A 27,626-nucleotide genomic window follows, 5' to 3' on the forward strand; every position below is an offset into this window, starting at 1 on the left:
TGGCTGCGTCATGTGCAGACCTTGTTGACCTGCTGATGACCATTCATGAGAATCGGTGTGTGGAAACAGGGAACCATCTAAAACTTGGGCACCGCTGACCGCAAGAACAAAGAAAAGAAACCCACAACCCAACAGAAACCATGTTCATGAGTCTATCACTCAGAAGTCACTGAACGGGCAGATGTCCATAAATGAACCCCCAAAAACCCCCTGCTGTTCACCTGAAGTTTGCCAAAGAACACTTCAACGATCTCTGACGCTACCGTGGTAATGGTTTCAGGAACAAAAGAGGGTCTGCATTGATGTCACTGGACCAGCCCCCTTACTGCACTGAGTGGCAAAAACAGCTGCAACTAGTGGAGAAGACGGGATAACAGCTGATTATCAGCTTAAATTAAAGGCAGTTGGACTTGACAGTGACCCGTACAGTTACCCCAAGAACCAGTGGTCCATAGACATTAATATTTGGTACAGTTACCCCAAGAACCAGTGGTCCATGGACATTAATATTTGGTACAGTTACCAAGAACCAGTGGTCCATGGACATTAATATTTGGTACGGTTACCAAGAACCAGTGGTCCATGGACATTAATATTTGGTACAGTTACCAAGAACCAGTGGTCCATGGACATTAATATTTGGTACAGTTACCAAGAACCAGTGGTCCATGGACATTAATATTTGGTACAGTTACCAAGAACCAGTGGTCCATGGACATTAATATTTGGTACAGTTACCAAGAACCAGTGGTCCATGGACATTAATATTTGGCCATGAATCCAGTTTCCTGATATTTATATGTACTTAATTTCTACGCCGGGGAAATACACGAAGCAAAGCTTGAAGGCTTACAAAAGTCTTTATGCTTGGTCCGACTTCAAGGCAGGATTTGTTGTAGAAATTAAAGTGATGAGGACACCGAACTTTATGATTTGACCGTTTAACGTTAACTACCCAAAAATCCAACATTACCTGATACAAAATGGGAACCACAAATCCACGTTTCGGTGTCTGGAATCCAGTTGTTTCTGTGAATTGCAGCGATCCATTTGTCTCTCTTAAGCTTATTTTTCGGCAGTCTGTAAAACGATAACTCCGATTTCTTGCTAAATCTATGAGTACAGTCGATCCCACAACAGCTCTTTCCCATTTTAGATGTTTTCCAGTTGCTCAAACTGAAAGTTTACGCTGCCACTCAGTCTTTCTGACACTCAGTCTTTCTGACACTCAGTCTTTCTGACACTCAGTCTTTCTGACACTCAGTCTTTCTGACACTCAGTCTTTCTGACACTCAGTCTTTCTGACACTCAGAGGGCGTAACCCGCTGTGAAGTCTCACCTGTGACGTCATGCACATTCCCTCTATATACACAAAACAGACAGTTTACAGCATCTAAATCATCCCACTTTACTAGTACGGTGGAGGGAGCGTCATGATTTCGGATCGCTTCAGCTGATCCAGAGAGGAAGAGTCTGCTGCCAAAGGAACTTTAACCTGCGCTAACATTTCTTTGACTATCATCAGCTTAAGCACGTTGTCTTCGCCCATAACCCCAATTTCGAAAAAGGTGTGTGAAATGTCAATAAAAACAGAATAAACCCATATTTTGTTCTCAATAGAACACAATCAACACATCAGATGTTGAAAATGGAGACATTTGGCCATTGCAAAGAAAATATGATCTCATTTTGAATTTGACAGCAGCAACACATATCAAAAAAGTTAAAACAAGGGCGACAAAAGGCCGGAAAAGTAAATGGGCACAAATCAAAGTAACTGTAGGCATATTTGATAACTGATTAGGTTAACTGACAACAGGTTAGACTCGGTAACAACCCCAGAGATCACCATCCACGAATCCACCTCACAGCTTTACTGTACTGCTGCGGAAAAATCCATCTCTGGCTCCATTTTAAAAGACAACTCCCACCCTCTTAAATGTGAGTTTCAGCTGCTCCCATCAGGTCGGAGGTTCAGGGTACCTGCTGGCAAAACGAAACGCTACAGAAATAGCTTTGTACCAGCAGCCATCAGTGCCATTAATAAGTGAGGGAACTGCAACATAACTTTGTATTTATGTTTTGTATTGTTTCCTTTATCTTGTTTTTATGAAAAGGCACATTTTTTATCCTTTTGCTTGGTTTTAATATTTTGTGTTTTTAGTCTACTGATGTTTTAACTTATTTTGATTCCTATCTTGGGGCCGTCCTTCTTGTTCTTTGTTCTTTTAGCCAAAGCTGTTGTCACTTTATATTATCCTGTGTTGTTGAGTGTATGGTTTTAGATTGTATGATGAGGCACTCACTGTGAACCAAATTTACCCAAGGGTACTATAATAAATCTATCTATCTATCTATCTATCAACACCTCTGTACGATATGTTTCAACCACCTGGGTGACTATCTGGGCAAAACTGAGTGCACAAAGTCAACAAGAATAAAGACGTGACAGATGGTCCAAGTTCAGTAAATTGAATACATAATTTCCATGCAAACGTGTCAAAATGTATGTCAGGACCGTCAATGCATTGTAATTTGAACAACACAAGACTGATTAAGACTAAACAAAGGAAGGTCGTAGAATGACTAAAGCTTGAGTTATGGTTCTGCGTCAAAACGACGCCGTGCCTACGGCGTGTGGTACGTGTCGACCCGTACCACACGCCGTCACTGACGGCGTCACTGACGCCGTCACTGACGTCACCTCCCGAAAATTGTAACTACGCGTCGAGGAGACGCAGACCAAACGAAGACGGGAGGCGGTGATTGGTTCACTTGGTAGCAACGCGTTTCCAGTTTCCGGTTTGAAGCAGTCATGAACTTTCAGCGCTCTTTTCTTCGTGTATGTGTGATTTTTTTGGTTTTGTTTTTTTGCACAATAGTTGTCCTTATCTCTTTGATTCACTGTGACCGGAAAAAGTCGGATAAACCATTCAGGAAAAGATCGCGAATTAGCGGTCACGGGGGGAACTGCACCGCGGTAAAATGGAGTGACTGAGAAGTCCGAAGGTTCACAACGGCGTCACGGTGACGGCGTGTGCTCTGCGTTGGTTTGATGCAGAACCATAATTCAGGCCTAAGGGTGCTTTCAGACCTGTGGCCCGTTTGTTTTGTTCCGATTCAGGGGCTAAATCGATACAGTTGTTTCATTTTTCGTGTTCACAAGGCAACCGTCTGTAGCGGTTCAAAGCTGTTAACAAAGGCCATTAACCAACTGTTCTCTCATTGGTCAGAAATGAAGGTGGAAGGAGTTTCCTCTTCCGTACCCCGGGAAAAACAACAATGGTTATAACTCCTTTCACATAGAGGGCGCAAAGCGCAGACCGCTGCAGCCGATCCCATTCGTTGTGTATGTGCTACCGCGGACGGCTCTGCCGCATAGCTCTGCCGCATAGCTCTGCCGCATAGCTCGGCTTGCCTGCCGAATTGAAAATGTTTTAATTTCACCGTGCCGCGTTGTGACGACATCTCGGCGCGTCCAATAGGACAGAAGGTGGTGGAGGCTCTGCGCCGACTACCCGGCGGTGGGCGCGGCGCAAACCGCGCTCTATGTGAAAGCAGCTTATGAGTGAGTTGTGTGGGTTTCTGTGTGGATTCTGTTCTCACTGCAAACAATTCAATTCAATTCAATTTTATTTATATAGCGTCTAATACAACAGAGTTGTCTCTAGACGCTTTCCAGAGACCCATACCCAGAACATGACCCCCGAGCAGTTATTACATAAACAATGGCAGGTAAAAACTCCCCTAGTGGGAGAAAAACCTTAAGCCAAACAGTGGCCTCAAACAAACCGCTCCAGGTCTGGAATGGAAGCGAGCCGAGACCACCTCTCCTAGGAGATCTCGGCTCGCTTGTTTTGTCCCGCATCTGAGCCCGATTGCTGATGCGCGATTCACTTATACCAAACGATCCGATCTTTAGGGGGAAACGCTCCCTGTTTGGGAACAACTGCTCCAAATGGGACAGATGTGAAAGCACCCTAAGTCCTGCTGAGATCTGCACCAGGATCTCTGAGCTTCCCTGGATGGACCAACACCAGATTGTTGAGCGACGTTGCTCCCAGGTGTGAAAGCACACTAAGATTAATATTTTCACCACACATGCAATGAAGGAGCCAAGCCCAATGCTTTAGGCTACTGAGAATGTTTGACGAGATAGAACCTGGTCGATGCGCTTTTGGCTGCTGCTGCCCACGTTCCCCGGCGGTGACGGCCGAGCCAGGACCCATTTCTTCTGATGCAATTAAAAGCGTATTTATGGCGACTTCATTCAGGTTGATCAGACAAAGCATAACGTGTCCAAGGTTTAGTGCCACAGCGGTCAAAAACCTTTTGCCCTTCCGGGCCAAACATCTGACAAACAAATGTTACGTCATCACCTTCATACCTGTGGCTCAGGTAACACAGCGCCACCCACAGACACACACAGTGAACAACAACATATTTGGCTCCTATATGCAAACAAGAGCCCACTCTTGAACACTAAACCAGAAACACCTCCATCCACTCTGAGACAGAGCTCAGTTAAAGTGGTTCGAGACTAAATTAAAAACTGTTCTGTGGTCGGATTACTATGAATCTGATAGTGTTTAGAAACCATGGACGCCATGTCCTGCGGCCTACAGAGGAGAGGAACCGTCCCGCTTGTGCTTCATTCAAAAACCTGCTTCTCTGGTGGTACGGGGTTGCATTAGTGCCTACGGGGTGGGCAGCTTCCACATCTGGACAGGAAACATCAGCGCTGAAAGTACATAGAGGTTTCAGAACATCTGTTCCCATCCAGGAGACGTCTCTGTCAGGCAAGCCCTTGCATATTCAGCAAGTGCATACTTGGTCCATGACAACAGCACGGCTCTGCAGGAGCAGAGTTTGGGATGAAATGTTCCAGCAGCGACGGTCCAGGACTGCTGAGCAGCTGGAGTCCTGTATCGTACCAGAAGAAGCTTTCTCTCCTAAAGCTCCAGGCTGGTTCCTCACTTCCCCGACATTTACAGACGTCGTTGTTAAAAGAGGAGGAGATGCTACACATCACCCAGTTTCTTTAGATGTGTTGCTCATATCAAATTCAAAACAGAACAGAACAATATTCACCATGAAATAGCACAATGTCTCAGTTTGAACATCTGAAATGTTGTTTATATCCTCCTAGAAATTAAAATTCATGTTTATGTGATTTGCAAGTCATTGCATTCAGCATTTATTTTCATTTTACAGAGCGTTCTGGCATTTTGGTATTGGGGTTATATTAGTGTGACTTAGGTCAGATCACATTTTAATGACAAATTAACGTATAAAACCAGTTAATTCCAAGTGGTTCAAATGGTCTAGCATGACACGGTACATTTTATGAATGTATAAGGAAGTGGAGTTTTAGAGTATGAGAGTTGTGCGTCACTCACCAAATGCATGAATACACTCATTTAAAAGAGCATCAAGTGATGCTGCCTTCCCCAGTGTGGATGATCCCATTGTGCCAGGCTGGTGGGAATACCGACGTCAACACTTCCTGTTTATCACGGCTTTCCTGGAGGAAGCAAAGAGTCAGAGTCAGATCAGGGAAAACAAGTGGTGTGACCACATCGTTTCCATGGAGATAAAGGGAAATCAGTCACTTTGTAATCACACGAAGCACAATAAGGACAATCACAGAGGTGGGGGACACGCCTCATCCCCGTGGTGCTTCTACTTCTGTGTCATCACAGAAGTGGACATGAGCTCCACCAGGGACAGCGGTACGACCTCAGACCATCAAAGAGCCGGGCCGGTGGACCTGGTAATGGTAAAGGTTCGGATGCTCCTTCCAATCTTTGGTTCAGAGCACATGCTGCCCATGTTTCCCAAAAAACATGTTGCACACTCATTAATCTGACCACAATGCGTGTTTCTGCTGTTCAATTCAATTCAATTTCAATTTTATTTATATAGCGTCTAATACAACAGAGTTGTCTCTAGACGCTTTCCAGAGACCCATACCCAGAACATGACCCCCGAGCAGTTATTACATAAACAATGGCAGGTAAAAACTCCCCTAGTGGGAGAAAAACCTTAAGCCAAACAGTGGCAAGGAAAAACTCCCCATTAGGAGGGAAGAAACCTTGAGCAGGACCAGGCTCATAAGGGGGGACCCTCCTGCCGAGGGCCAGACTGGTGGGTCAGGGACGGCAACAGCACAGCAGGCAGGTGGAAGCAGCAACGGGATGACCAGGGGTGGGGACCGCACGCCAGCACGCAGCTCCCGAAGCTCCGGCCCAATCAGCAAGTCCCAGGTTGGGGTGCAGGGTCAGGGAAAGACTTGTGCTCCGTAATGCAAGCTACAAGCCACCCACGACCACCTGCAGAGAGAGAAAAGGGAGGAGAAGGGGGGCCAGCAACGGGATGACCAGGGGTGGGGACCGCAGGCCAGCACGCAGCTCCCGAAGCTCCGGCCCAATCAGCAAGTCCCAGGTTGGGGTGCAGGGTCAGGGAAAGACTTGTGCTCCGTAATGCAAGCTACAAGCCACCCACGACCACCTGCAGAGATGGCTGTGATGGTTCATGCCAGACGCCTCCCAGACGAGGCATATTAATGCAATAAAATAAGACTTATTTCTAGAACTGTAAAGTGTCAGTTTCTACAGTAATCCTTGTCTGCATGGTTTTATCTATCAGGTATTGATCAGTGACGGTTCTTGATACAGTGCCATCTGAGGAATCACTTTTCCTTTACACGCACAATTACTCCAGATTCTTTAAAGATGTTCAATGAATTTAAACACTGGAGTAGCAGCCTTTCCAATTATTTAAGTGGTAATTTTCTTTTACACAGAATGATTGCAAAGTGGAGAACCTTTGTCTATTCTTCCTTCTCAAAGCCTCAGCTCTTCATGGATACCACTTTTATAAATCATCACTACAATCCTCTATTGACATCACATGGTTGAAATTTTTTACATTCAGCTCCTTACTACCGCTGCGTTTTCCGCAGAGCAAGTTTCTTAGGAATGTGCTGCAGGATTAAAACACAAAGATGGAAATCAACAAATGAAATGAAGTTAATGAGAAGAAAAAAACAAACTGAAACTTCTTGGGTTCACCCTGTCTGCAAAGACGTCTAAAGAAAATTATTGACCAAAACCTTTTGTGATTTGGAGTCCTGTTACCGTTATAATAATGTGAGCAGGCTTTATGACGGATATCCATTTAGTGATGGATTGTTTGGTAAAAATGTGCGCCATGTCAATCATTTTTACAACAAACATTTAACAAATAAAAGTTTAACTCCTACAATTGTTTTCATGTCTTGTCTTTAGAAGGTTTTAGTGGACAGTTTAGTGCTCATCTGTGCAGAGTCACACCACTGAAACCTTTACACATCATGAATGCTATTGGAGGAGGAGTGCTGGTCATTTAGCATCATATTGTGTTTATGTAATATAATATTGAATTTATTTGCACTAACACACTTACCAGACACTGTTCAGCGTTAGTCAGCGTCAGCACTATGCTGTGATGTGCTGACCTCAGAACAGATGCTAATCTGAGCTGCTGCTGTTGCTTACAAGATGAACTGTGTCCATGGAAAATGGTTGTGATGAGAATGATCTGGTGTTGCCACTGCTGGGGGGAACAGTGATCTAGAGTCAGAGCAGAACAAGGCAGGCTCGCCACCCGTCCCTGGAAATACGGAATCGTAATTGGGAATTAAAAGTTGTGTTCCGTATTGAACCAATACAGACATGTATTATGCTCTTATTTATTGATGTCATAATATACAGGTGAAGGTTGGAAAATTTGAATATATTGAAAAACTTCATTCGTAATAAATTAAACTAAAGGTGAAACAAATATATTATTTCCCACTACATTCAAAGTGAGATATTTCAAGCCTTTATTTGTTATAATTTTGATGATTATGGCTCACAGTTTATGAAAACCCCAAATAAAAAATCTAAAAAAATGTGAATATTTTATGGAATCAATAAACAATTCAATCATCAAAATTATAACAAATAAATGTTTAACATATCTTGCTTGGCATGTAATATATCAGTTTTGCCTTTTAAGTTAAAATTAACTTTTCCACCATATTCTAATTTTCCGACCTTCACCCTGTATCTATATTCATATTTACCATAGGAGCATAGGAGGATATTTCAGTTTCAGGTGGGGTTGGCGAAAGGATCTTTCTGTGTGGAGTTTGCATGTTCTCCCCGTGTTCCCTTGGGTAGCTAATGGGAGCTACCCTCACAAAAACATGCAACAGTCCTGGGCTCTCCTGCCCCCTCTGGCCAACCGGGGCGCCAGATGGGGTGGGGAGGATCTGGCCGGAATAACGTGATCCTTCCACGCGCTACGTCCGGTCAGAGAATCCTCACCCTGTCTGGTGAAAAGATGCGGCCTGCTCACTCCTCAGGTTGAGGAGGAGACCTGAGCTCAGTGCAGGGCCCTCCCGGGGTTGGTAGAGGATGGCAATGCCCAGGACTGTCACTTAGGTAGGAGCACGGGGTGGTAAAAAAAATGGGAAAAAACCGGGATTAAAAATGTTAAAAAAAAAAAAAAAAAACTTTAAAAGGAGCTTGAGGCTCCTTTTAAGAAATGAGACTCTCTAGCGCCACCCTTCACCACGACGGCCGTTGGGGGTACTGCAGCCAACAGCGAAAAAGGCACGGGAGAACGGGGAGAACGTGCATGCAGCGTCATGTGACGTCACATCCACAGGACAGCGCGGGAAATTTGGGCCCAGAATTGCAGCACATTTTGCAGCACACAGCCTGTTCAAGGCAACGGAGAGATACACTAGAGGGCTCATTCTTTTGGTTTGGAACGCTTCATCTGACATTATTACTAGAAAACTTGAAACATTTACGAATTATATTCATAAATCCTGCCTCAAGCTCCTTTAAATCAAAGCATTTTGTTTTTTCATATAAAGTAAATACATTTCTATGCATTTTAGAGGTTTTGGGGATATCCCTCTTTTTTGGCTCCTGCACTGCTGAAATCGGGGTGTCCCTTATTTCTATTTCTGAAAGGTGGCAACCCTAGAACAAGGGAGCAGCTCAAAAAGCCTATTTCTACTATCTGCCAGGTTCACCTTACCAAATAACCTCCTGATCCATATCAGTCCAACCTTAGGAGGCTCATTCCAGTGAGACAGATCTAATGTCTGTGATTGAGGACGTTAAGGAACCAGCTCAGTAATATGTTCCCATCTCACTACACCTTTCTTGACACTGCGGTACATCATGGCACCTGTACTCTCGGAGATAAGGCTCTCAAGCACAGCACACTCCGCTCATTCTTTCATGGTACTGTTAACCCCAAGCCTCGTCCCGCGTTCTTCTTCTTCTTCTTCTTCTTCTTCTGTGTTTCCAGCAGTTTCGACGCAACCAGGCGTATTACTGCCCTCCTCTGGTAGTTTGGGGCTGAATTAGTTCACACTGGTCACTTACAGGACTGTCTCAGAAAATTAGAATATTGTGATAAAGTTCTTTATTTTCTGTAATGCAAAAATGTCATACATTCTGGATTCATTACAAATCAACTGAAATATTGCAAGCCTTTTATTATTTTAATATTGCTGATCATGGATTACAGCTTAAAGGAGCTGTATGTAAGAGCAATAATAAAACGAATCATAAAATGACCCCGATATGTCAACAGACATTTAAAAATCATGTTCATTTCAAATACTTATGTCACTGACAACAGCACTCAAGCCAGGATATTCCAGTTTAAAAAGAGGAGTTGCAGCCCTCAACTGATGTTTATGTTGAAGCTCCACCCTCCACCTATCTCCCAATCACCAAGTCAGTATTGTTTCTGAAGCTCCACCCTCCACCTATCTCCCAATCACCAAGTCAGTATTGTTTCTGAAGCTCCACCCTCCACCTATCTCCCAATCACCAAGTCAGTATTGTTTCTGAAGCTCCACCCTCCACCTATCTCCCAATCACCAAGTCAGTATTGTTTCTGAAGCTCCACCCTCCACCTATCTCCCAATCACCAAGTCAGTATTGTTTCTGAAGCTCCACCCTCCACCTATCTCCCAATCACCAAGTCAGTATTGTTTCTGAAGCTCCACCCTCCACCTATCTCCCAATCACCAAGTCAGTATTGTTTCTGAAGCTCCACCCTCCACCTATCTCCCAATCACCAAGTCAGTATTGTTTCTGAAGCTCCACCCTCCACCTATCTCCCAATCACCAAGTCAGTATTGTTTCTGAAGCTCCACCCTCCACCTATCTCCCAATCACCAAGTCAGTATTGTTTCTGAAGCTCCACCCTCCACCTATCTCCCAATCACCAAGTCAGTATTGTTTCTGAAGCTCCACCCTCCACCTATCTCCCAATCACCAAGTCAGTATTGTTTCTGAAGCTCCACCCTCCACCTATCTCCCAATCACCAAGTCAGTATTGTTTCTGAAGCTCCACCCTCCACCTATCTCCCAATCACCAAGTCAGTATTGTTTCTGAAGCTCCACCCTCCACCTATCTCCCAATCACCAAGTCAGTATTGTTTCTGAAGCTCCACCCTCCACCTATCTCCCAATCACCAAGTCAGTATTGTTTCTGAATCTCCACCCTCCACCTATCTCCCAATCACCAAGTCAGTATTGTTTCTGAAGCTCCACCCTCCACCTATCTCCCAATCACAAAGTCAGTATTGTTTCTGAAGCTCCACCCTCCACCTATCTCCCAATCACCAAGTCAGTATTGTTTCGGCATCCGGGTTGCCAGCTCGGCTCTAATTATGGCAGCCATGGCAGCCTACGTTCCTGCTGCATTCTGCAGCCTACCTGGCAACCTCTGGTCGGGGGGAGGAGGGGGAGGGTACACGCCGCTCAACAATATTTTGAAAGTGACTGCAGTACCAGTTTTGGACATTTCTTACAGACGACTCCTTTAAGAAAACTCAAATATCCTATCTCAAAAAATTTGAATATTCTGGGAATCTTAATCTTAAACTGTAAGCCATAATCAGCAATATTAAAATAATAAAAGGCTTGCAATATTTCAGTTGATTTGTAATGAATCCAGAATGTATAACGTTTTTCGTTTTTGTAATTGCATTACAGAAAATAAAGAACTTTATCACAATATTCTAATTTTCTGAGACTGTCCTGTATATTCTAGTAAAGCCCAGTGGCATGCAGAAGATGACTACCCTTGCTATCAGTTGGTGGTCCTCATGTTGGAGTAATATTCTAACAGAAAAACAAGATATAGAGATATAGTGGGCAGATATAGAAGATCTAACAGGGTTCTATATAAAATGCTCCTTTCTGCAGAATACTTTCTACACTCCATCAGAACATGTTGAACTGTTTCCGGCCTCCCACACTCACACAACCCACTTGGATGTTTCCCTACCATAAATAAGTTGTGATGTAGCCCACAGTGCCCCAGCCTCAATCGGGTTCATTTAACCACGTCAACTCCACTTCCAGAATAGTGATATGAAGTCTTGACCGTCGGCTGAATATTAAAAAAGTGCCTCCCTCTTTGCTCCTTTTCCCAAATTTCCTGCCACTCTCTCCCAATTCCCTCCTTGATATTAAACCTATACACGAATCCGGCGACCGGTTTGTGTGTGCCGCCATCTTGCGGCGGCGCCATTGCTGCGGTGGCAGGTGTCAATCTGCCACCGCAGCGCTGTTATTGTAACCTGACGCTCTACAGCATCATTATAGCTGGATTGATGATGTTAGACAGTGGCCTTCCATAAATAATGAAGGTATCTTAAATTAATGCTGATGTTAATTAATAAATAATGATTTGTTTGAGCGATAAGCAGGAAAGAATAGAGGAATAGGGAGATAAGGGAGTGTATGATTAAACACTGTAATATAGCATACGTTACGTGTGACGTTAGCAGCGCGAAATGTAATCATTATGGAAAGGCTACGTCATTAAAAAAACAACAACAACAACACCTGTTTATGTTTTGTTTTATTTTAGGTATCCAAGAATATTTTATTGATCGCCTGGCGTCCGATGACCAAAAAAAACGCAATTACAGGTCTCTAATTGAAGGGCAGAACTATCTCAGCTCCGGATGATACAGAATACATACATACATAACCCCAATCTGCAGATAAAACTAGTTTGTTGAGGAAAAAATATTAACTCTATTTGTAGCTGCAGAAGAAAAAAATAATCTCACGAGGAAAAGAAAAATATTGCTCACGCCTCGGAGCCTCAGCCTTTCCTAGTGGGATCTCAACATCCACACCGTCTCGCTTTAGTGCTGCTTTTGCCACCCCATCAGCTAATTCATTCCCTATACTCCGACGTGCCCTGGAACCCACATACATTTCACATACACTGCAGTTTTTCCAAGTCGAAACAACACTAATAATATTTCCCTTAGTAGATCAGGGCCCGGATTCACCAACATGTTCTTAAGAACGATCTTAAGAAACGTCTTAAGATCTAAAATTAAGAAGTTCGTAAGAAAGTTCTTAAGTGCAATTCCTCAATATTTTCTTAAGAACCGTCTTAAGAACTGTCATTTCTTACGAATTTCTTATTTTTCCTACTTAAGAACTTCTTAAAATATGGCTGTATCCGAAATGGCATACTAAGTACTACATGCTGCATACTGCATCAGTATGTACCGTATACTGCATACTAAGTACTACATGCTGCATACTGCATCAGTATGTACTGCATACTGCATACTAAGTACTACATGCTGCATACTGCATCAGTATGTACTGTATACTGCATAATGCATACTAAGTACTACATACTGCATCAGTATGTACTGCATACTGCATACTAAATGAAGGATTCAGTACACCTGTACATCAGAGCCGTCACAATTTTAATAAATGTATTAAAATGAACATATCAGTCTATTGAATTTCATTTTATTTTATTAAGCTACATGTTTGGGTTTTTATTTAGTGCACCAATACGTACTTTGTATACAAAATTATATATATTATTCATTTCATTCAGGCTTACCTTTTAACAGAAGAAATTTTACGACAGGTCAAGGTTGTTTTAAAGTTAAGAAAAAAGTCAAGAACAAATTTGAGAACTATCTCAAGAATACCAGAAGAAACTTAAGAAGAAAGTTGAGAAAATACTTAAGAACTTTTTTGGAGAATATGACTTCTTCTCTTTTTTCTTCTTACGACTGAACTTAAGAAAAAAATGACACATTTTTTTTCTTAAGAATGTTTTGTGAATCCAGCCCCTGGTCTACTACATTTCTCGTCCTGCGTTGGACAAATGTCTCTCTTATAGTTGCCTCTTTTAACCCCAGCTGTTTCTTGTTTTCCCTTGATGACGCCCTGATTAGAGCTGCTTGGAGGGGATTGGCCCAGATCCACACACCTTCATCCTTGCCTTCCCCATTGGTTGCAGCCCAACCTATCACTGCTCCAGGTCCAGAACCTCAGGAAACCAAAGGCAACATTGAATATTGTTTCAGGAGGCAAGCTCAGCTACAGCATGCCTCAAACTTGTGACCAGATGATTGGACTTTTGACTGTGTGGATAATTGTATTAATAGTTAGATTCATTAGATAGTACTTTGTCTATAGCATTGTTGTTTTGTTACTCTGATAATAGTACTTTGTTGATTAAGTTACAGCCCTTTTGGCTTCGTCTTTTAAGTTTTAATAGCTTTTGGACCGGAGTTGGGGTATTTAGGATTTTTGATTTGCTCAATGCCTTGGTTGTTTAAGAACCTCTTAAATGATCCTTTTGTATTTATTTTATGGTCCTGCTCTCTGCCTTTTTTTTCTTCTTCTGGCTTTACAATAAACTCTTTACAATAAACTCAAATATAAATTATGCAAATTCAGTTTCTAGTGGCACATATTTCTGCCCATACTTCTGGTTCATTTTATTCAACAGGCAACGGCAGCACTAAAGTCTGTTTCTGATCCAACTCTGAGGGTCAGATGTTCATAAACCTGGTGCTGAGGAGAGAATTAAAAAGGGATCTAGACGGTGATTAGGAACGACCAGATCCACCAGGAGCTCTGTCTCTTCATAGCTGCTCACGGCTCCAGCTGACTTTTCAGCAGCACCGAAAAAAACAAACAAAAAAAAAAGCGTTGGTACTTGAAGTTTCTCTCACTCACATTTTTTAACTTGATATCTAAGGCCCCGTTTACACGAGGCAAAAACGGAGGCGTTTTCATGCGTTTTGGCCGTTCGTTTACACGAAAACGCAGCTCAAAGCCACCAAAAACGATCATTTCTGAAAACTCCGGCCAAAGTGGAGATTTGCAAAAACTCTGTCTTCACGTTTGCGTCTAAACGGAGGAAAACAGAGGAAACCGGAGATTTAGGCTTCAGAACGTCACATTATGCGTCATGTGTGCGACCTGTGTTTACAATTTGTTTGGCCACCGTCAATATTTTCTTGTATTTTACCTGTTTTATATTCTAAAGTCACACTTAAAAGTAACTCCACTTCTCTGTCACTCCAAACCAAAGACTCTCGTTCATCTTGGAAGTAAACCCTGAATTATGGTCCTGCGTTAAATCGACGCAGAGCCTACGGCGTAGGGTGTGCGTCGCCGCGTACCCTACGCCGTAGGCTCTGCGTTGGTGTAACGCGGAACCATAAATCAGCCTTGACTGGAAGTTACACACGTGTCATTTGTTGATGTTTTTTCCAGGATTCTGATTGGCTGGCATGACGTTAACAGCGTTTTCATGCGGGTCCGTGTAAACGAGGATATTTTTGAAAACGTAGAGGGGAAAATATCCGTTTTTGTAAATACCCGGCTACGTGTAAACGTGGCCTAACACAAGCCACAGATCCAGCAGCACATCTATCATCTCCTCCAGGTTCTACATCTTTAGTGTTGTTGTCTTCTCCGTTTAGATCACACAATCAAATACGTCACAGCAGCTTCTCCAACCTCCTACTTCTGATCTGGGTATTGAAAAGAAACCAGGGCGAGGCGAGTCAGGTCGGGCTGAGTAGGAACTAGTGGAAAAGCGCCATAACTGGACTACAAGCCAACGACATCCAGAGCAAGTACTACAATAATTGTTCCACAAAGAGAACAGTTGTGAGCAAGTGAACTGAAAACACAAGTGATTGTCATGCGATCTAATTAAAATAAAAGTGAATGAATTCAATCAGTACATGACACGTTATTAAAACAATGCTATGTTTATAATCCATGACACAAAGTTGTCATTTGTAATTTCAAGGAAGAGGCTGATGAAGGTGATGATTGTGACATTAAAGATGTAACTCATGAATACATGTGTGAATTGGAAAAAAAAGAACCTGAGATTATCAGCTGTTTTGATGAACTTCATTGACATTGGAAACTGTTTATTTTTCCTCTGAACGGCACCTTTTTACTGTTTCAACATTCAGCACTCATCTTCCTAACCAGATGCCAGGACAAACTCAATCCCTCCTCTTGATGTGGAGGAGTTTTCAATTCAATTCAATTCAATTTGACTTATATAGTGTCTATTACAACACAAGTTGTCTCCAGGATGTTTTTAGAGACCCAGAACATGAACCCCTGAGCAATTATTATATAAACAATGGCAGGTAAAAACTCCCCTAGTGGGAGAAAAACCTAAAGCCAAATAGGGAAGAAACCTGGACCAGGACCTGGATCATAAGGGGGTAGAAACCTGGACCAGGACCTGGATCATGAGGGGGTAGAAACCTGGACCAGGACCTGGATCATGAGGGGGTAGAAACCTGGACCAGGACCTGGATCATAAGGGGGGTAGAAACCTGGACCAGGACCTGGATCATAAGGGGGTAGAAACCTGGACCAGGACCTGGATCATAAGGGGGACCCTCCTGCTGAAGACCAGCTGGACAGAGCAGGAAAAGAGAAAACAGACAATGAGGGGGGAGAAAACAGGAGTAATGACTCTACTGCCAGTACTGCGAGATGGTGCAACTTCTCCCCCCTCTCTCCGTCTCTAAGGGAGAGCCCAGCACCCCATCAGAGGAAACTCCTTCCATCCACTTGTGTCTGTAATCTCATTCTTTCACCACTCACATTCCGTGGCAGTAGGTGAGGTTCGAAACGGAGATTGGGGATCAGAACAGACTGCTACAGAGCCCACACGACTGCAGATACACCAATCCAACTGCAAATAAAGGAAATTCTGTCTATAAATGCCACAAACAGAATCATGCAGCCCTGTTGGTGTTCTGCTTCCACCTGGAGGTAATCCAACTTATTACCAGCAACACAGACCAAAGTATTTGTAGTAGTATTCACCCACACATGGAGCTAAATGGCGGAGCAAGGTTCCACCTCTGAGTGGATGCAGCTCAGTCACTCAGCCACCACCATCACAAGAACCACTGCTCCCCTACAGCCGAGCCTGAACCACACCCCACCACGGCAGTACTGGCTACACCAAATGTACTGCTGAAGTTCCCTGGCACGTGAATTTGCCTCATATCCCGCCCTCTACACGCCCACTTTTTACCATGAATGATCAATGCAAACTACTACATGACTGTATTTGCATATGAATGAGCTGCATATGAATGAACCTGCTGAGCATGCGCAGCGGCTTCCTGCAGTCTGTTTCTGCTGTGTCAGGATGAATGAACGTGTCACGCCACCGTGACACTAAATTTCACGGAGACTGAGATGGAGATGTTGTGGATGAGGTGGAGGCAGGAAAACCACATTATTTGGTGGTCAAAGTAAAAGTAGAAAAAGTATATAAATAGTATAAAATAAAGCGAGTGAGTGGCAGCACGCCGTTGCTGCGCTAAATGCCGTGAGTGCCACAGACAGATGGTGCAGAAAAAAAAAGAAGTGGTGTGATTTGAAGGTGGAGGCCAAGAGGTACGGAGCCCCTAAAGGGACACAGATTTTTTTTATATATATAATGAGTTTTACGTGCGTGCGTGAAACCTTTAAGGCTGATTTATGGTTCTGCGTCACACCAATGCAGAGCCTATGGCGTAGGTGCGCGTCAACGCGTACCCTACGGCGTAGGCCCTGTGTCGTTTTAACGCAGAACCATAATTTAGGTTTACACCCGCACGTAAAGGTTTCACACGCGCGTAAAACTCATTATATATATAAAAATAATCAGAGTCCCTTTAGGGCTCCGTACAGTGGCCCGGCACTCATTTGTTCTGTCCTCAGTCACTCTACGGTTGTCGCGGTGGGTGAAGAGGAGGTTCCCGGTGTGTCCTGCACCGCGGCTGCAGGAGCAGTACCAGTACCAGTACCAGCACCAGTACCAGCAGCAGCACCAGTACCAGCACCAGCACCAGCACCAGCACCAGCACCAGCACCAGCACCAGCACCAGCACCAGCACCAGCACCAGCACCAGCAACAGCACCAGCAACAGCAACAGCAACAGCACCAGCACCAGCACCAGCACCAGCACCAGCACCAGCACCAGCACCAGCACCAGCACCAGCAACAGCACCAGCACCAGCACCAGCACCAGCACCAGCACCAGCACCAGCAACAGTAAGTAAGTAAGTAAGTAAAGTTTATTTATATAGCACCTTTCACAGATATAAAATCACAAAGTGCTTTACATTTAAAAAAAGGCACACAAATTAAAAGATATTAAAAAGAAAAGATACCAATAGTATACATATATATAAAAACCTAGATAAAATTAACAAGGTACAGAAAACAGCACTGGGCTGGCATGTTAAAAACATAGTCGCAACGCACAATTAAAAACATAGCAGCAACGCACAATTAAAAACATAGCAGCAACGCACATTAAAAACATAGCAGCAACGCACATTAAAAACATAGCAGCAACGCAGAGACACAATAAACGGTTAACCAAAAGCCTGTCTGAATAAAAACGTTTTCAGCTGCTTCATAAAGCCTTCACAAGAGTCCAGAGAACGCAGTTGTGAAGGGAGAGCATTCCATCATTTTGGCGCAACAGCTTGAAAAGCACGGTCACCTCTGGATATGTAACGAGTTTGAGGGACAGACAGTAATGATTGGTGTGCTGATCTAAGAGCCCGATTTGGCGCATAAGGTAGAAGGAGGTCAGCGATGTATTGTGGTGTTTGGCCATGCAAAGCTCTGAAAGTTAGCACCAGTATTTTAAAATGGATGCGAAATTTAATGGGAAGCCAGTGAAGAGAGGATAAAATTGGAGTGATGTGTGTTCTCTTATTACTACTAGTTAAAAGCCGGGCTGCTGCATTTTGGACAGTTTGGAGACGATTTAAGGAGGTCTGATTTAAACAGGTAAAAAGAGAATTACAATAATCTAAGCGCGAAGAAATAAAAGCATGAACAACCATCTCCATCTCAACCTTGGTAACCACGGATCTTAATTTAGCTATATTCCTTAATTGGAAAAAGCATGAACTCACAAGATGACTTACATGATTGTCGAGTGACAGAGATTGGTCCAAGATGACACAGTACCAGTACCAGTACCAGCACCAGCACCAGCACCAGCACCAGTACCAGTACCAGCACCAGCACCAGCACCAGCACCAGCACCAGCACCAGCACCAGCACCAGCAACAGCACCAGCACCAGCACCAGCACCAGCACCAGCACCAGCACCAGCACCAGCAACAGCACCAGTACCAGCACCAGCACCAGCACCAGCACCAGCAACAGCACCAGTACCAGCACCAGCACCAGCACCAGCACCAGCACCAGCACCAGCACCAGCAACAGTAACAGTACCAGCACCAGCACCAGCACCAGCAACAGTACCAGTACCAGCACCAGCACCAGCACCAGCACCAGCACCAGCACCAGCAACAGTACCAGTACCAGCACCAGCACCAGCACCAGCACCAGCAACAGTACCAGCACCAGCACCAGCACCAGCACCAGCACCAGCACCAGCACCAGCACCAGCACCAGCACCAGCACCAGCAACAGTACCAGTACCAGCACCAGCACCAGCAACAGTACCAGCACCAGCACCAGCACCAGCACCAGCAACAGTACCAGTACCAGTACCAGTACCAGCACCAGCACCAGCACCAGCACCAGCACCAGCACCAGCAACAGTACCAGCACCAGCAACAGTACCAGTACCAGTACCAGTACCAGTACCAGCACCAGCACCAGCACCAGCACCAGCAGCAGCACCAGCACCAGTACCAGTACCAGTACCAGCACCAGCACCAGCACCAGTACCAGCACCAGCACCAGCAGCAGCACCAGCACCAGTACCAGTACCAGTACCAGCAGCAGCAGAGTCCTGACTGACGCTGAGCTTCACACACAGAGGGACACGATCAGCGCTATTATATTATAGTCTGATATGTGATGATATTAAGAGTATGTCAAAAAATCCTCATCGCTGAGGACGGCTGTAAGCTGAAACGTGTCCGATTCTCTGCTGCTGTGCAGTGATTTGACTATGCATTAAACTTTTTTGGTCTTTTTGAGTGAGCACGCCAAGTCGGCCGACATTAACAGTATGACATGAATCTGGCTTCATTTCACCAGCTCACCGCCTGCGTCGCCAGTTCCCCATATCTTCAAAATGTTCCTACGGGAGGGTTAGGGTTGGCGTAATACACACATTTTCCCGTTACGTTTTTTTTTTAAATCTTAACCTTTGCGTAGAAGGTAGCGTGCGCATCTTTCAAGCCCTGTTTTGTGCGCACGCAAGCTTTATAAATGAGGCTGGTCCAGTGTTCCATGTCCAATATACACTCAAATTCAGTCAGATTATATTCCAATTAAATCCAAATTGCTATGGTACATACATAAACCAGTTCCATCCAATTCAAATAACGAGCCATAAAGATCAGCCTAATCAAAGAGCCCAGAAGGGCGTGTTCACTTTGCATCTTGATTCAATCACTCATTACCGTCTTTTCTGAGGACAGTGTCTGGTTAGAGTTAAGGTTGCCAGTTGAGGTTAGTGTTGAGTTCCATTTACCTTGAAAGTCAGAACTCTGAGCTCAGGTTGATGTCATAACTGAGAGAATAACTGAAACATAACTCAGCAGCAAAGTAAAAAAACCCTTCCTAAAAATCCCTGTAACGCCTTTGTACGGAGTGTTTATCACAGTTAAACATCACGGCCACATATACACTGATTAAAAGAAGAGAATTTGTGTGTGTCTGACTTCAAGTTAATGATTAACAGAACTGCTATACACAATAAAACCAGATAAGGATTTACTTTTGTGATGAGAGTAGCAGCCATGTTGGATTCAGAAGTCGGGGTGGGTGTGGTTTCTCAGACAGCAATTCCAACTGCAGGAGTTGTTCCAGTTGAAATGTCTGATAAGAAAGTCTGAAAACCCAGTACTAATCTAGTACACTGAAATACGGTGGCCGAGACCCGCCATTGCTGAAAATTAAAGAAACTGCAAATAAAAAGAAACAACGCTGCAAATAAAATAAACGCTGCAAATAAAAACAAACGCTGCTGCAAATAACAGAAACGCTGCAAATATAATAAAGAAACGCCGCTGCAAATAAAATAAACGCTTTGCAAATAAAATAAACGCTTTGCAAATAAAAGAAACGCTGCAAATATAAAGAAACGCTGCTGCAAATAAAAAAAAAACGACGCAAATAAAAAAAGCCACAACGGAAGTGAATTACCGGGGACTATTTTTGCTGATGCACCAGTGTTTTTTACGTGAGAGGAGAAGAAGAAGACGAGGACATAAGTGAAAAGGAAGAAATAAGAAGAGCGAGGAATAAGAAGAACAAGAAATGAGAAAATAAGTGAAAAGGTTATAGTGGGGCAGCATAGCTAAGCTATTGTGCATTTTGTGATACAAGCAACAAATTTGGCACAAATGTACATTGACATATGGCGAACATTTTCAGATATTGAGCCACTCAGAATTCTCTCTTCATGTCCGCCATATTGGAATTAAAAATGGCCGCCATTTAAAATCTACATTTGCGCTTATCTGTGGATCTAAAATTGCTATTGACTCGATTCTGGTGCCAAAATGTATGTTTTGGGGGACAAGGAATCCAATGGTAACAATATGCATTGCATATTTTTTACCACTGAGCCGCCATCTTGGATTTTAATATGGCCGCCATTTGAAATCTTCATTTTTGTTTATCAGCGGGTCTAATGCTGCTATTGACTTGATTCTGGTGTCTAAATGTATGTTTTTGGGGGCAAGGAATCCAATGGTAACATTATGCATTGCATATATTTTACCACTGAGCCGCCATGCTGGATTTCAAAATGGCCGCCTTTTAAAATCTACATTTGCGATAATCTTTGGGTTCAGTCTAAATGTATGATTTGGGGGGTTGGGGGCAAAGAACCCAATTGTAACAAGCTGCATGCATATCTTTATTAATTTTGCTGCCATATTGTATTTCAAATTGGCCGCCACTTGAAATCTACATGTGTGATTATCTCTAAAAAGTCAAATGCATTTATTGACTCGATTCATATATGTTATGGGGGACAAAATTCTAATAATAACAGAATACATTGCATATTTTTACCTATGGACCGCCACTTTGGATTTCAAAATAGTATAGTAATATTAGTGTTCAACGTCGCTACGTGTCATTTTTAATGTGCAACACCGGTGCATCGGCAAAAATAGTCCCCGGTAATTCACTTCCGTTGTGGCTTTTTTATTTGCGTCGTTTTTTTATTTTATTTGCAGCGGTGTTTCTTTATATTTGCACCGTTTCTTTTATTTGTAGCGGCATTTCTTTTTGTTTGCAGCATTTATTTTATTTGCAGCAGCGTTTGTTTCTGTTTGCAGCGTTACTTTTATTTTCAGCAATGGCGGGTCTCGCCCACCGTACTGAAGTCACAGCTCAGAAGTAAAGCTGCTGTAAAGTTGGATATTTCAACGTAGAGATCAGCGTAGATCAGTGACCTCACCAGCCCCTAGTGGTTGTATGAGGAGCTGCAACTTCTCTTTTTCAACTTCTGGGATTTATTTTTCTAAATCAGAGCTTACTCTTCGCCGTGCTCCATAAACAGAGCTAGGTGGTGAATATGTAGAGGTGGTCAGATGCAGAACATAAAAGAGAAGGAACATTTTTTAAAGCTTATCCTCCACAAAACCACAAGTGACCACACCTGTTAAGAAATGAACAAAAACAGGTGGAAACAAACGAAAGAAACAAATATGTTGGTTAGATTTAGCAGGAAACAAAGAGAAGTAAAGAAACAAAGGGTCTTTTTCTCTTTATGGGGTCCGGCTTTCGTAAGAACAGTAAACCCCTGACATGTATGATATCATGCTTGCTTTGCTTTGAGGTTCGGTACGTGAACTGTAAACAGAAGCTGAATGAGAAGGAGCGGTGCATTGTGGGAACAGGGGCCTCTAGGGTAAATCAGCTGCCGTCACCTCAGTGAGGAAAGAAAAGACGTCAGCGGCCTTCGTTTAATTTATTCTCAAGCCTACGTCAGCACTACGAATCAATGGATCCATGTGTGTGTTGGTGAGCACAGAACTAGCTTTATCCATGGCCGGCGGTGACCTGACATAACCGCGCCGCCGCGGCGGGAAGGAGATGTGTGTCACACCAGACACTCCTCGGCACAAACGTCACTGTTGGAGGAGGAAGCTGCTGATTCAGACTCCTGCAGCTCCCCGGATTGGCTCATGCCAATCATAATGTTTGTAGTGTCACAACTAAACATGAGTGTGTGGATTTGAACAGGACTGTCTCAGAAAATTAGAATATGGTGATAAAGTTCTTTATTTTCTGTAAAACAAAAATGTCATACATTCTGGATTCATTACAAATCAACTGAAATATTGCAAGCCTTTTATTATTTTAATATTGCTGATCATAGCTTACAGTTTAAGATTAAGATTCCCAGAATATTCTAATTTTTTGAGATAGGATATTTGAGTTTTCTTAAGCTGTAAGCCATGATCAGCAATATTAAAATAATAAAAGGCTTGCAATATTTCAGTTGATTTGTAATGAATCCAGAATGTATGACATTTTTGTTTTTTTTAATTGCATTACAGAAAATAAAGAACTTTATCACAATATTCAAATGTTCTGAGGCATTCCTGTACAGCCCATTTAAAGCTGTATGAATGATTTGTTCATATAATGGCCTAAGTGCTCATCTAAACCAGGTTTCTAGTACTGACGACACTTCTGCTGGTGAAAATGTACGGAAGAGTATTAGGGCCAGGCAGGGGAAAAATAAAAATAATATTTTAGAGGAGGAAGATTTTTTTTTTCATTATACACTTCAAGAAAAAAATCGAAATGTTGAGAAAAAAGTCAAAATTTCGTGAATAAAGTTGAAATGTTGAGAGAAAAGGTGAAATTTTGACTTTATTCACGAAATTTCGACTTTATTCTTGAAATTGTATTTCAACATTAATCTCGACATTTCGACTTTTTTCTCAACATTTCGACTTTTTTCTCGAAGTGCACAATAAAAAAAAAAAAAAATATATATATATATATATATATATATATATATATATATATATATATATATATATATATATTCTCCTGCATGGCCCTAATACTCTTCTGTAAAAATGACACAATGAAGCCCAACAGGTGATCATTTGACATAAGTGCTGCTTTAAGATCCCAGCGTCCCATGACCAGAACAGCAGGAGAGTTGGATACACGTAGCTCTGTGTAACCCGCCTCTAACTTACAAAAAGCATCTTAAAAGCATCTAACTCACGGTTTGAGGCTCATGTAGAACTAAGATTCTTTGCAGTTCCTCGAGTGACAGCTGCAAAAGCGAGCTGATATCCATAGACTCCCAAGTTTAGAGCAGAAATAAACATATTTATCGCGAGGTTCAAAAAAATGTTCCCAATCGTTTGATTTCACACTCATGACAACTCACGGTTTTTGATCTAATGCTTTGTCCGTTGTTTTCCACAATCGGTGGTGTAAATGTGAATGCTGCCTGGTAGTTTTGGGCAATACAACAGCACAACAGAAAACACTGGACAATATAGAAGTTGCAAATAAAAAAAGCAGTGATTCATACTTGTCTTATTTCCAGTCAGCAACACATTCCTAAAAGAGTTGTGCACTTGCCAGGCTTGAACTGCACCAGCCAGATGATTCAGATGTGGGACCAAAACAACCAGACAAGACCCAGAAATAGGTGATCCTGGCCCAGTTGTTCTGGTCCACAAATCAAACTGCACCAAGGGAGAAACACACATTCCTTTGGTGCAGTTCATTTCAGAAGGGTTTAAACCTTGTGCTGTCTTCAGGTCAAGGAAGGAGGAAGAGAAGAAGGGAGGAAAGAAGGAAGGAAGGAAGGAAGGAAGGAAGGAAGGAAGGAAGGAAGGAAGGAAGGAAGGAAGGAAGGAAGGAAGGAAGGAAGGAAGGAAGGAAGGAAAGAAGGAAGGAAGGAAGAATGAAAAGAAGGAAAGAAAGAAGGAAAGAAAGAAGGAAGGAATGGAGAAAAGAAGGATGGAAGGAAGGGAGAAAATAAGGAAGGAAGGATTGAAGGAAGGAAGGAAGGAAGGAAGGAAGGAAGGAAGGAAGGAAGGAAGGAAGGAAGGAAGGAAGGAAGGAAGGAAGGAAGGAACTCAACTCCATAACTTCAGCGTCGGCAGACCAGCTCTTTAGCGCCGCCCTGGTGGCTCCCTGGAGCTCTTTCAAAAATGTTTGAAAATGGAAATAGATGGGGGAGGGAAATATAATTTTTGTTTTCATATGGTTTCTGTAGGAGGACAAACATGACACAAACTTTCTTAACGTTTTCCGATGCTGTAAAAATGTATAGAATAAATAAACTAATAATTAACGAAGATTTGCATTTGAGCCTGCAACACATGTTTCTACCAGCAGGGCGGCGCCAGGCAGGGGGCTGTTGTAAACAAACCGTGATGGCCATGGATCCCAAAGGGAAAAGGAGAAACATAACTGAGGAGAAAAGAGGATTCCACGTGCAAATGATTCAACGAATCATTTGCATTCATTGCCTGAATGTTTGCTCTGTAGCGAGAAGTTGTCCAATAACAAAAAGAGTAATGTGGAAAGACATTTCCAGGGAAAGCATGATGCTACATTTTGCTGCAGAGTCCCCAGTTGGGAGTGAGAGAAAAAGTGCGATTGCATTACTTCTGGAGAAATTAGAGGAGCGCAAAAATAGATTTAAGAAGTGGATTGCATCCCCAAACTCCACTGCTGCAAGTTTTGTTGCAACCGGGGAGATAATAAAGCGTGGAAAACCGTTTGCAGTATTCAAAAACAAAACCGAGATGATACAGACTCTCTCAGCTGAGACAGTGAAGGAAACGCCATTAAAATAGCAGCAACATCACCGATCAGCAAATCAAGGACATAAATTCAGCACCAGCTACTCAATTATTGTGTTAAGTCGTGTGATGTGATGGATATTGAGCAGACTGAGCTTTTATGCAGGTAGTGAACTCTTATGTATTTGTAGCCAACTTAGTCATTTTGATAGTAGGCTAATATAACTAATATAGATACATGCAGCATGTGTTGCCTTCATTCTAAGGATTATACAAGACTTTTAATTTTTTGTGGCTCAAGACACATTTGTTTTTAGTTTTTTTGGTCCAATATGGCTCTTTCAATATTTTGGGTTGCCGACTTCTGCAACCTTTATTATCAAATGAGCCATTTTCAATTTTCAATTTGGAATTTCAATTTTATTTGTGTATAGGGTCTAATATAACAAAAGTTGTCTCTAGACGCTTTCCAGAACATAAACCCCTGAGCAATTATTACATAAACAATGGCAGATACAGTAAAAACTCCCCTAGTGGGAGAAAGCAGGTAACATTAGCGTTTGATCTCAGTGTGTAACATATCGATATAATTGTGAAGTGTGCTGATTAAAAGATGACACGGCGTTAAGTTTACATATGACCATGGATCCACCTCACAGGTAAAGTTCAGTGGGAAACAATACTCTGGTGAAGTTAGATGGAAAATAACTTCATAGTGAAAATCACCGGATAGATATAAGATTTATAAATGTTTTCTTTCTGATGAGGGTGAGGCCGTGCCTCACCTGCCTCCCCTGACCGCACTTCATTGCCCGTGCCTCTCCAGTGATGTCCATGACAAATCTGCACGCATGGACTGCAAAAGCTGAGAGCACAATCTACTAAACCGTGTACGTAGATTTTTAGCTGCTTTATTTTTTCTACCTACTGGCACTTGCCGGGCTCCGTAATTTACTAAACGGAAACATTTTAAGTTTGGTTTTAAAGGTGGAGGGGGTGACAGCATCCTTAACCCAGATTGGAAGTTGGTTCCATATGGCCCTTTTCCACTAGTCCCGCCTCACCTCGGTTCTACCCGCCACGGCCCCGTTTTGCCCTTTCGCACTAGGGCTGAGACGGGTAGAGCCGCTCCAAGCCGATACATTTTTCTGTAACCATTCTAGCGAGGTTCTAATCGGGCTGAGCAGGGACTATTTCCGACGTCACCACCCTCCACACCACTGATTGGTCGGGGGGCGGGGCCGTCACCACCCTCCACGCCTCTGATTGGTCGGGGGGCGGGGCCGTCAAACGTTTGAATCAGGAAGCGGGAGTCAGCGCGAGGCGACCCGATTTTATTAATAGATCCATGGAGGCGACTCGCGGCGATTTTATTATACAGCACAAACGTCTGTTTGGTGATCCAACTCTGAGGTGCAGATGTTCATAAACCTGGTGGCTGTCGAGAAAATTAAAAAAGGGATGTAGACGGGCTGTTTTTTTCTCAGCCGCTCGCGGCTCCAGCTGATTTCTGATCAGCGCCGACACAAACAAAGGTGTTGCGCAATCGAGTACGTCACAGCAGCTTCACCCCAACCCCCCCCCACTTCTCCCCTGGCTGTGGAAAAACACACGGGTGGAGCCGCGTCGAGCCGAGCCGGGCTGAAGCGAGACTAGTGGAAAAGTGGCAATAGTAATGGTTCCTGGTACCAGAAGACCGTAGGAACAACGAGTAAACCTCTTCTCCTCCATTGTTCTGGAATGTCCTACCAAACTCTGTCTGATCTGCAGGGTCTGTACCTACTTTTAATAGCAAGCTAAAGACTCAGCTCTTTAAGGAGCAGTTGTGCATCTAGCTCTTTGCAAGACTCTTCACCGAGTAAGCTGCATGCACTTATGACAAGATGATTGTTCTGCATCTCTGGAAAGTGTCTAGAGACAACATCTGTTGTATTAGATACTAAACAAATAACATTGAATTGAATTGAATTGAATTGAATTGAATTGCATGATGGTGTCTTTTTAGACGTAGCTTTCCTGTATAAAGGGTAGAAGCTGTAACGTTTACAGTGGAACTTGTCTGGACATGTTTAGTGTTTAAATGATATTTCAGGCTGGAGCAGCTCCGCTGATAGGAACATTCTTTTTTAACAAATGTACAATCACTGCGTTCTTGTTGATAGTCCCGTCTTCTTTCTTTTTATACATAAACTTGCCTTTCAAAGGTCCTAACAAAGATTTGCTGAGTCTCCCCTGAGTCGTCCAGGTCTGTCACTGCTTTGTTAGTTTGACCAGCAGCAGGAGGGAAGTGACCTGTTACTGCCAAGTGAACTACGGCTCCCTCAATGGGACAAATTTAAAATGCTTGCGCATTTTGCCACTCATAAATAATTGCATTAATTTTCATAACGCGTTATTTAGCAGTGTAATTAATGAATCTAATTAACGCGCTAAACTGACAGCCCTAATTTAAACTAACACACTCTTCCTCCTGCAGATAATAGAACCGCTGTACTGTGT

The 27,626-nt window shown here is 43.1% G+C and overlaps 1 protein-coding gene across 4 annotated transcripts in view; it reads right to left on the reverse strand.

Moving 5' to 3' along the window:
* Positions 1 to 27,626, reverse strand: part of rasgrp3 (RAS guanyl releasing protein 3 (calcium and DAG-regulated)) — a 115,853-nt gene that overhangs the window by 53,451 nt on the left and 34,776 nt on the right. For all 4 annotated transcript variants that reach the window (XM_061745333.1, XM_061745334.1, XM_061745335.1 and 1 more), the window contains exon 2: positions 5,400 to 5,524. In XM_061745333.1, coding sequence (XP_061601317.1) covers positions 5,400 to 5,469 — 70 coding nt within the window. In that variant the 5' untranslated portion in view covers positions 5,470 to 5,524. The remainder of the gene's footprint in view (positions 1 to 5,399; positions 5,525 to 27,626) is intronic.

This window comes from Cololabis saira, chromosome 17 (assembly GCF_033807715.1).
Source record: "Cololabis saira isolate AMF1-May2022 chromosome 17, fColSai1.1, whole genome shotgun sequence".
Taxonomy (NCBI): domain Eukaryota; kingdom Metazoa; phylum Chordata; class Actinopteri; order Beloniformes; family Belonidae; genus Cololabis; species Cololabis saira.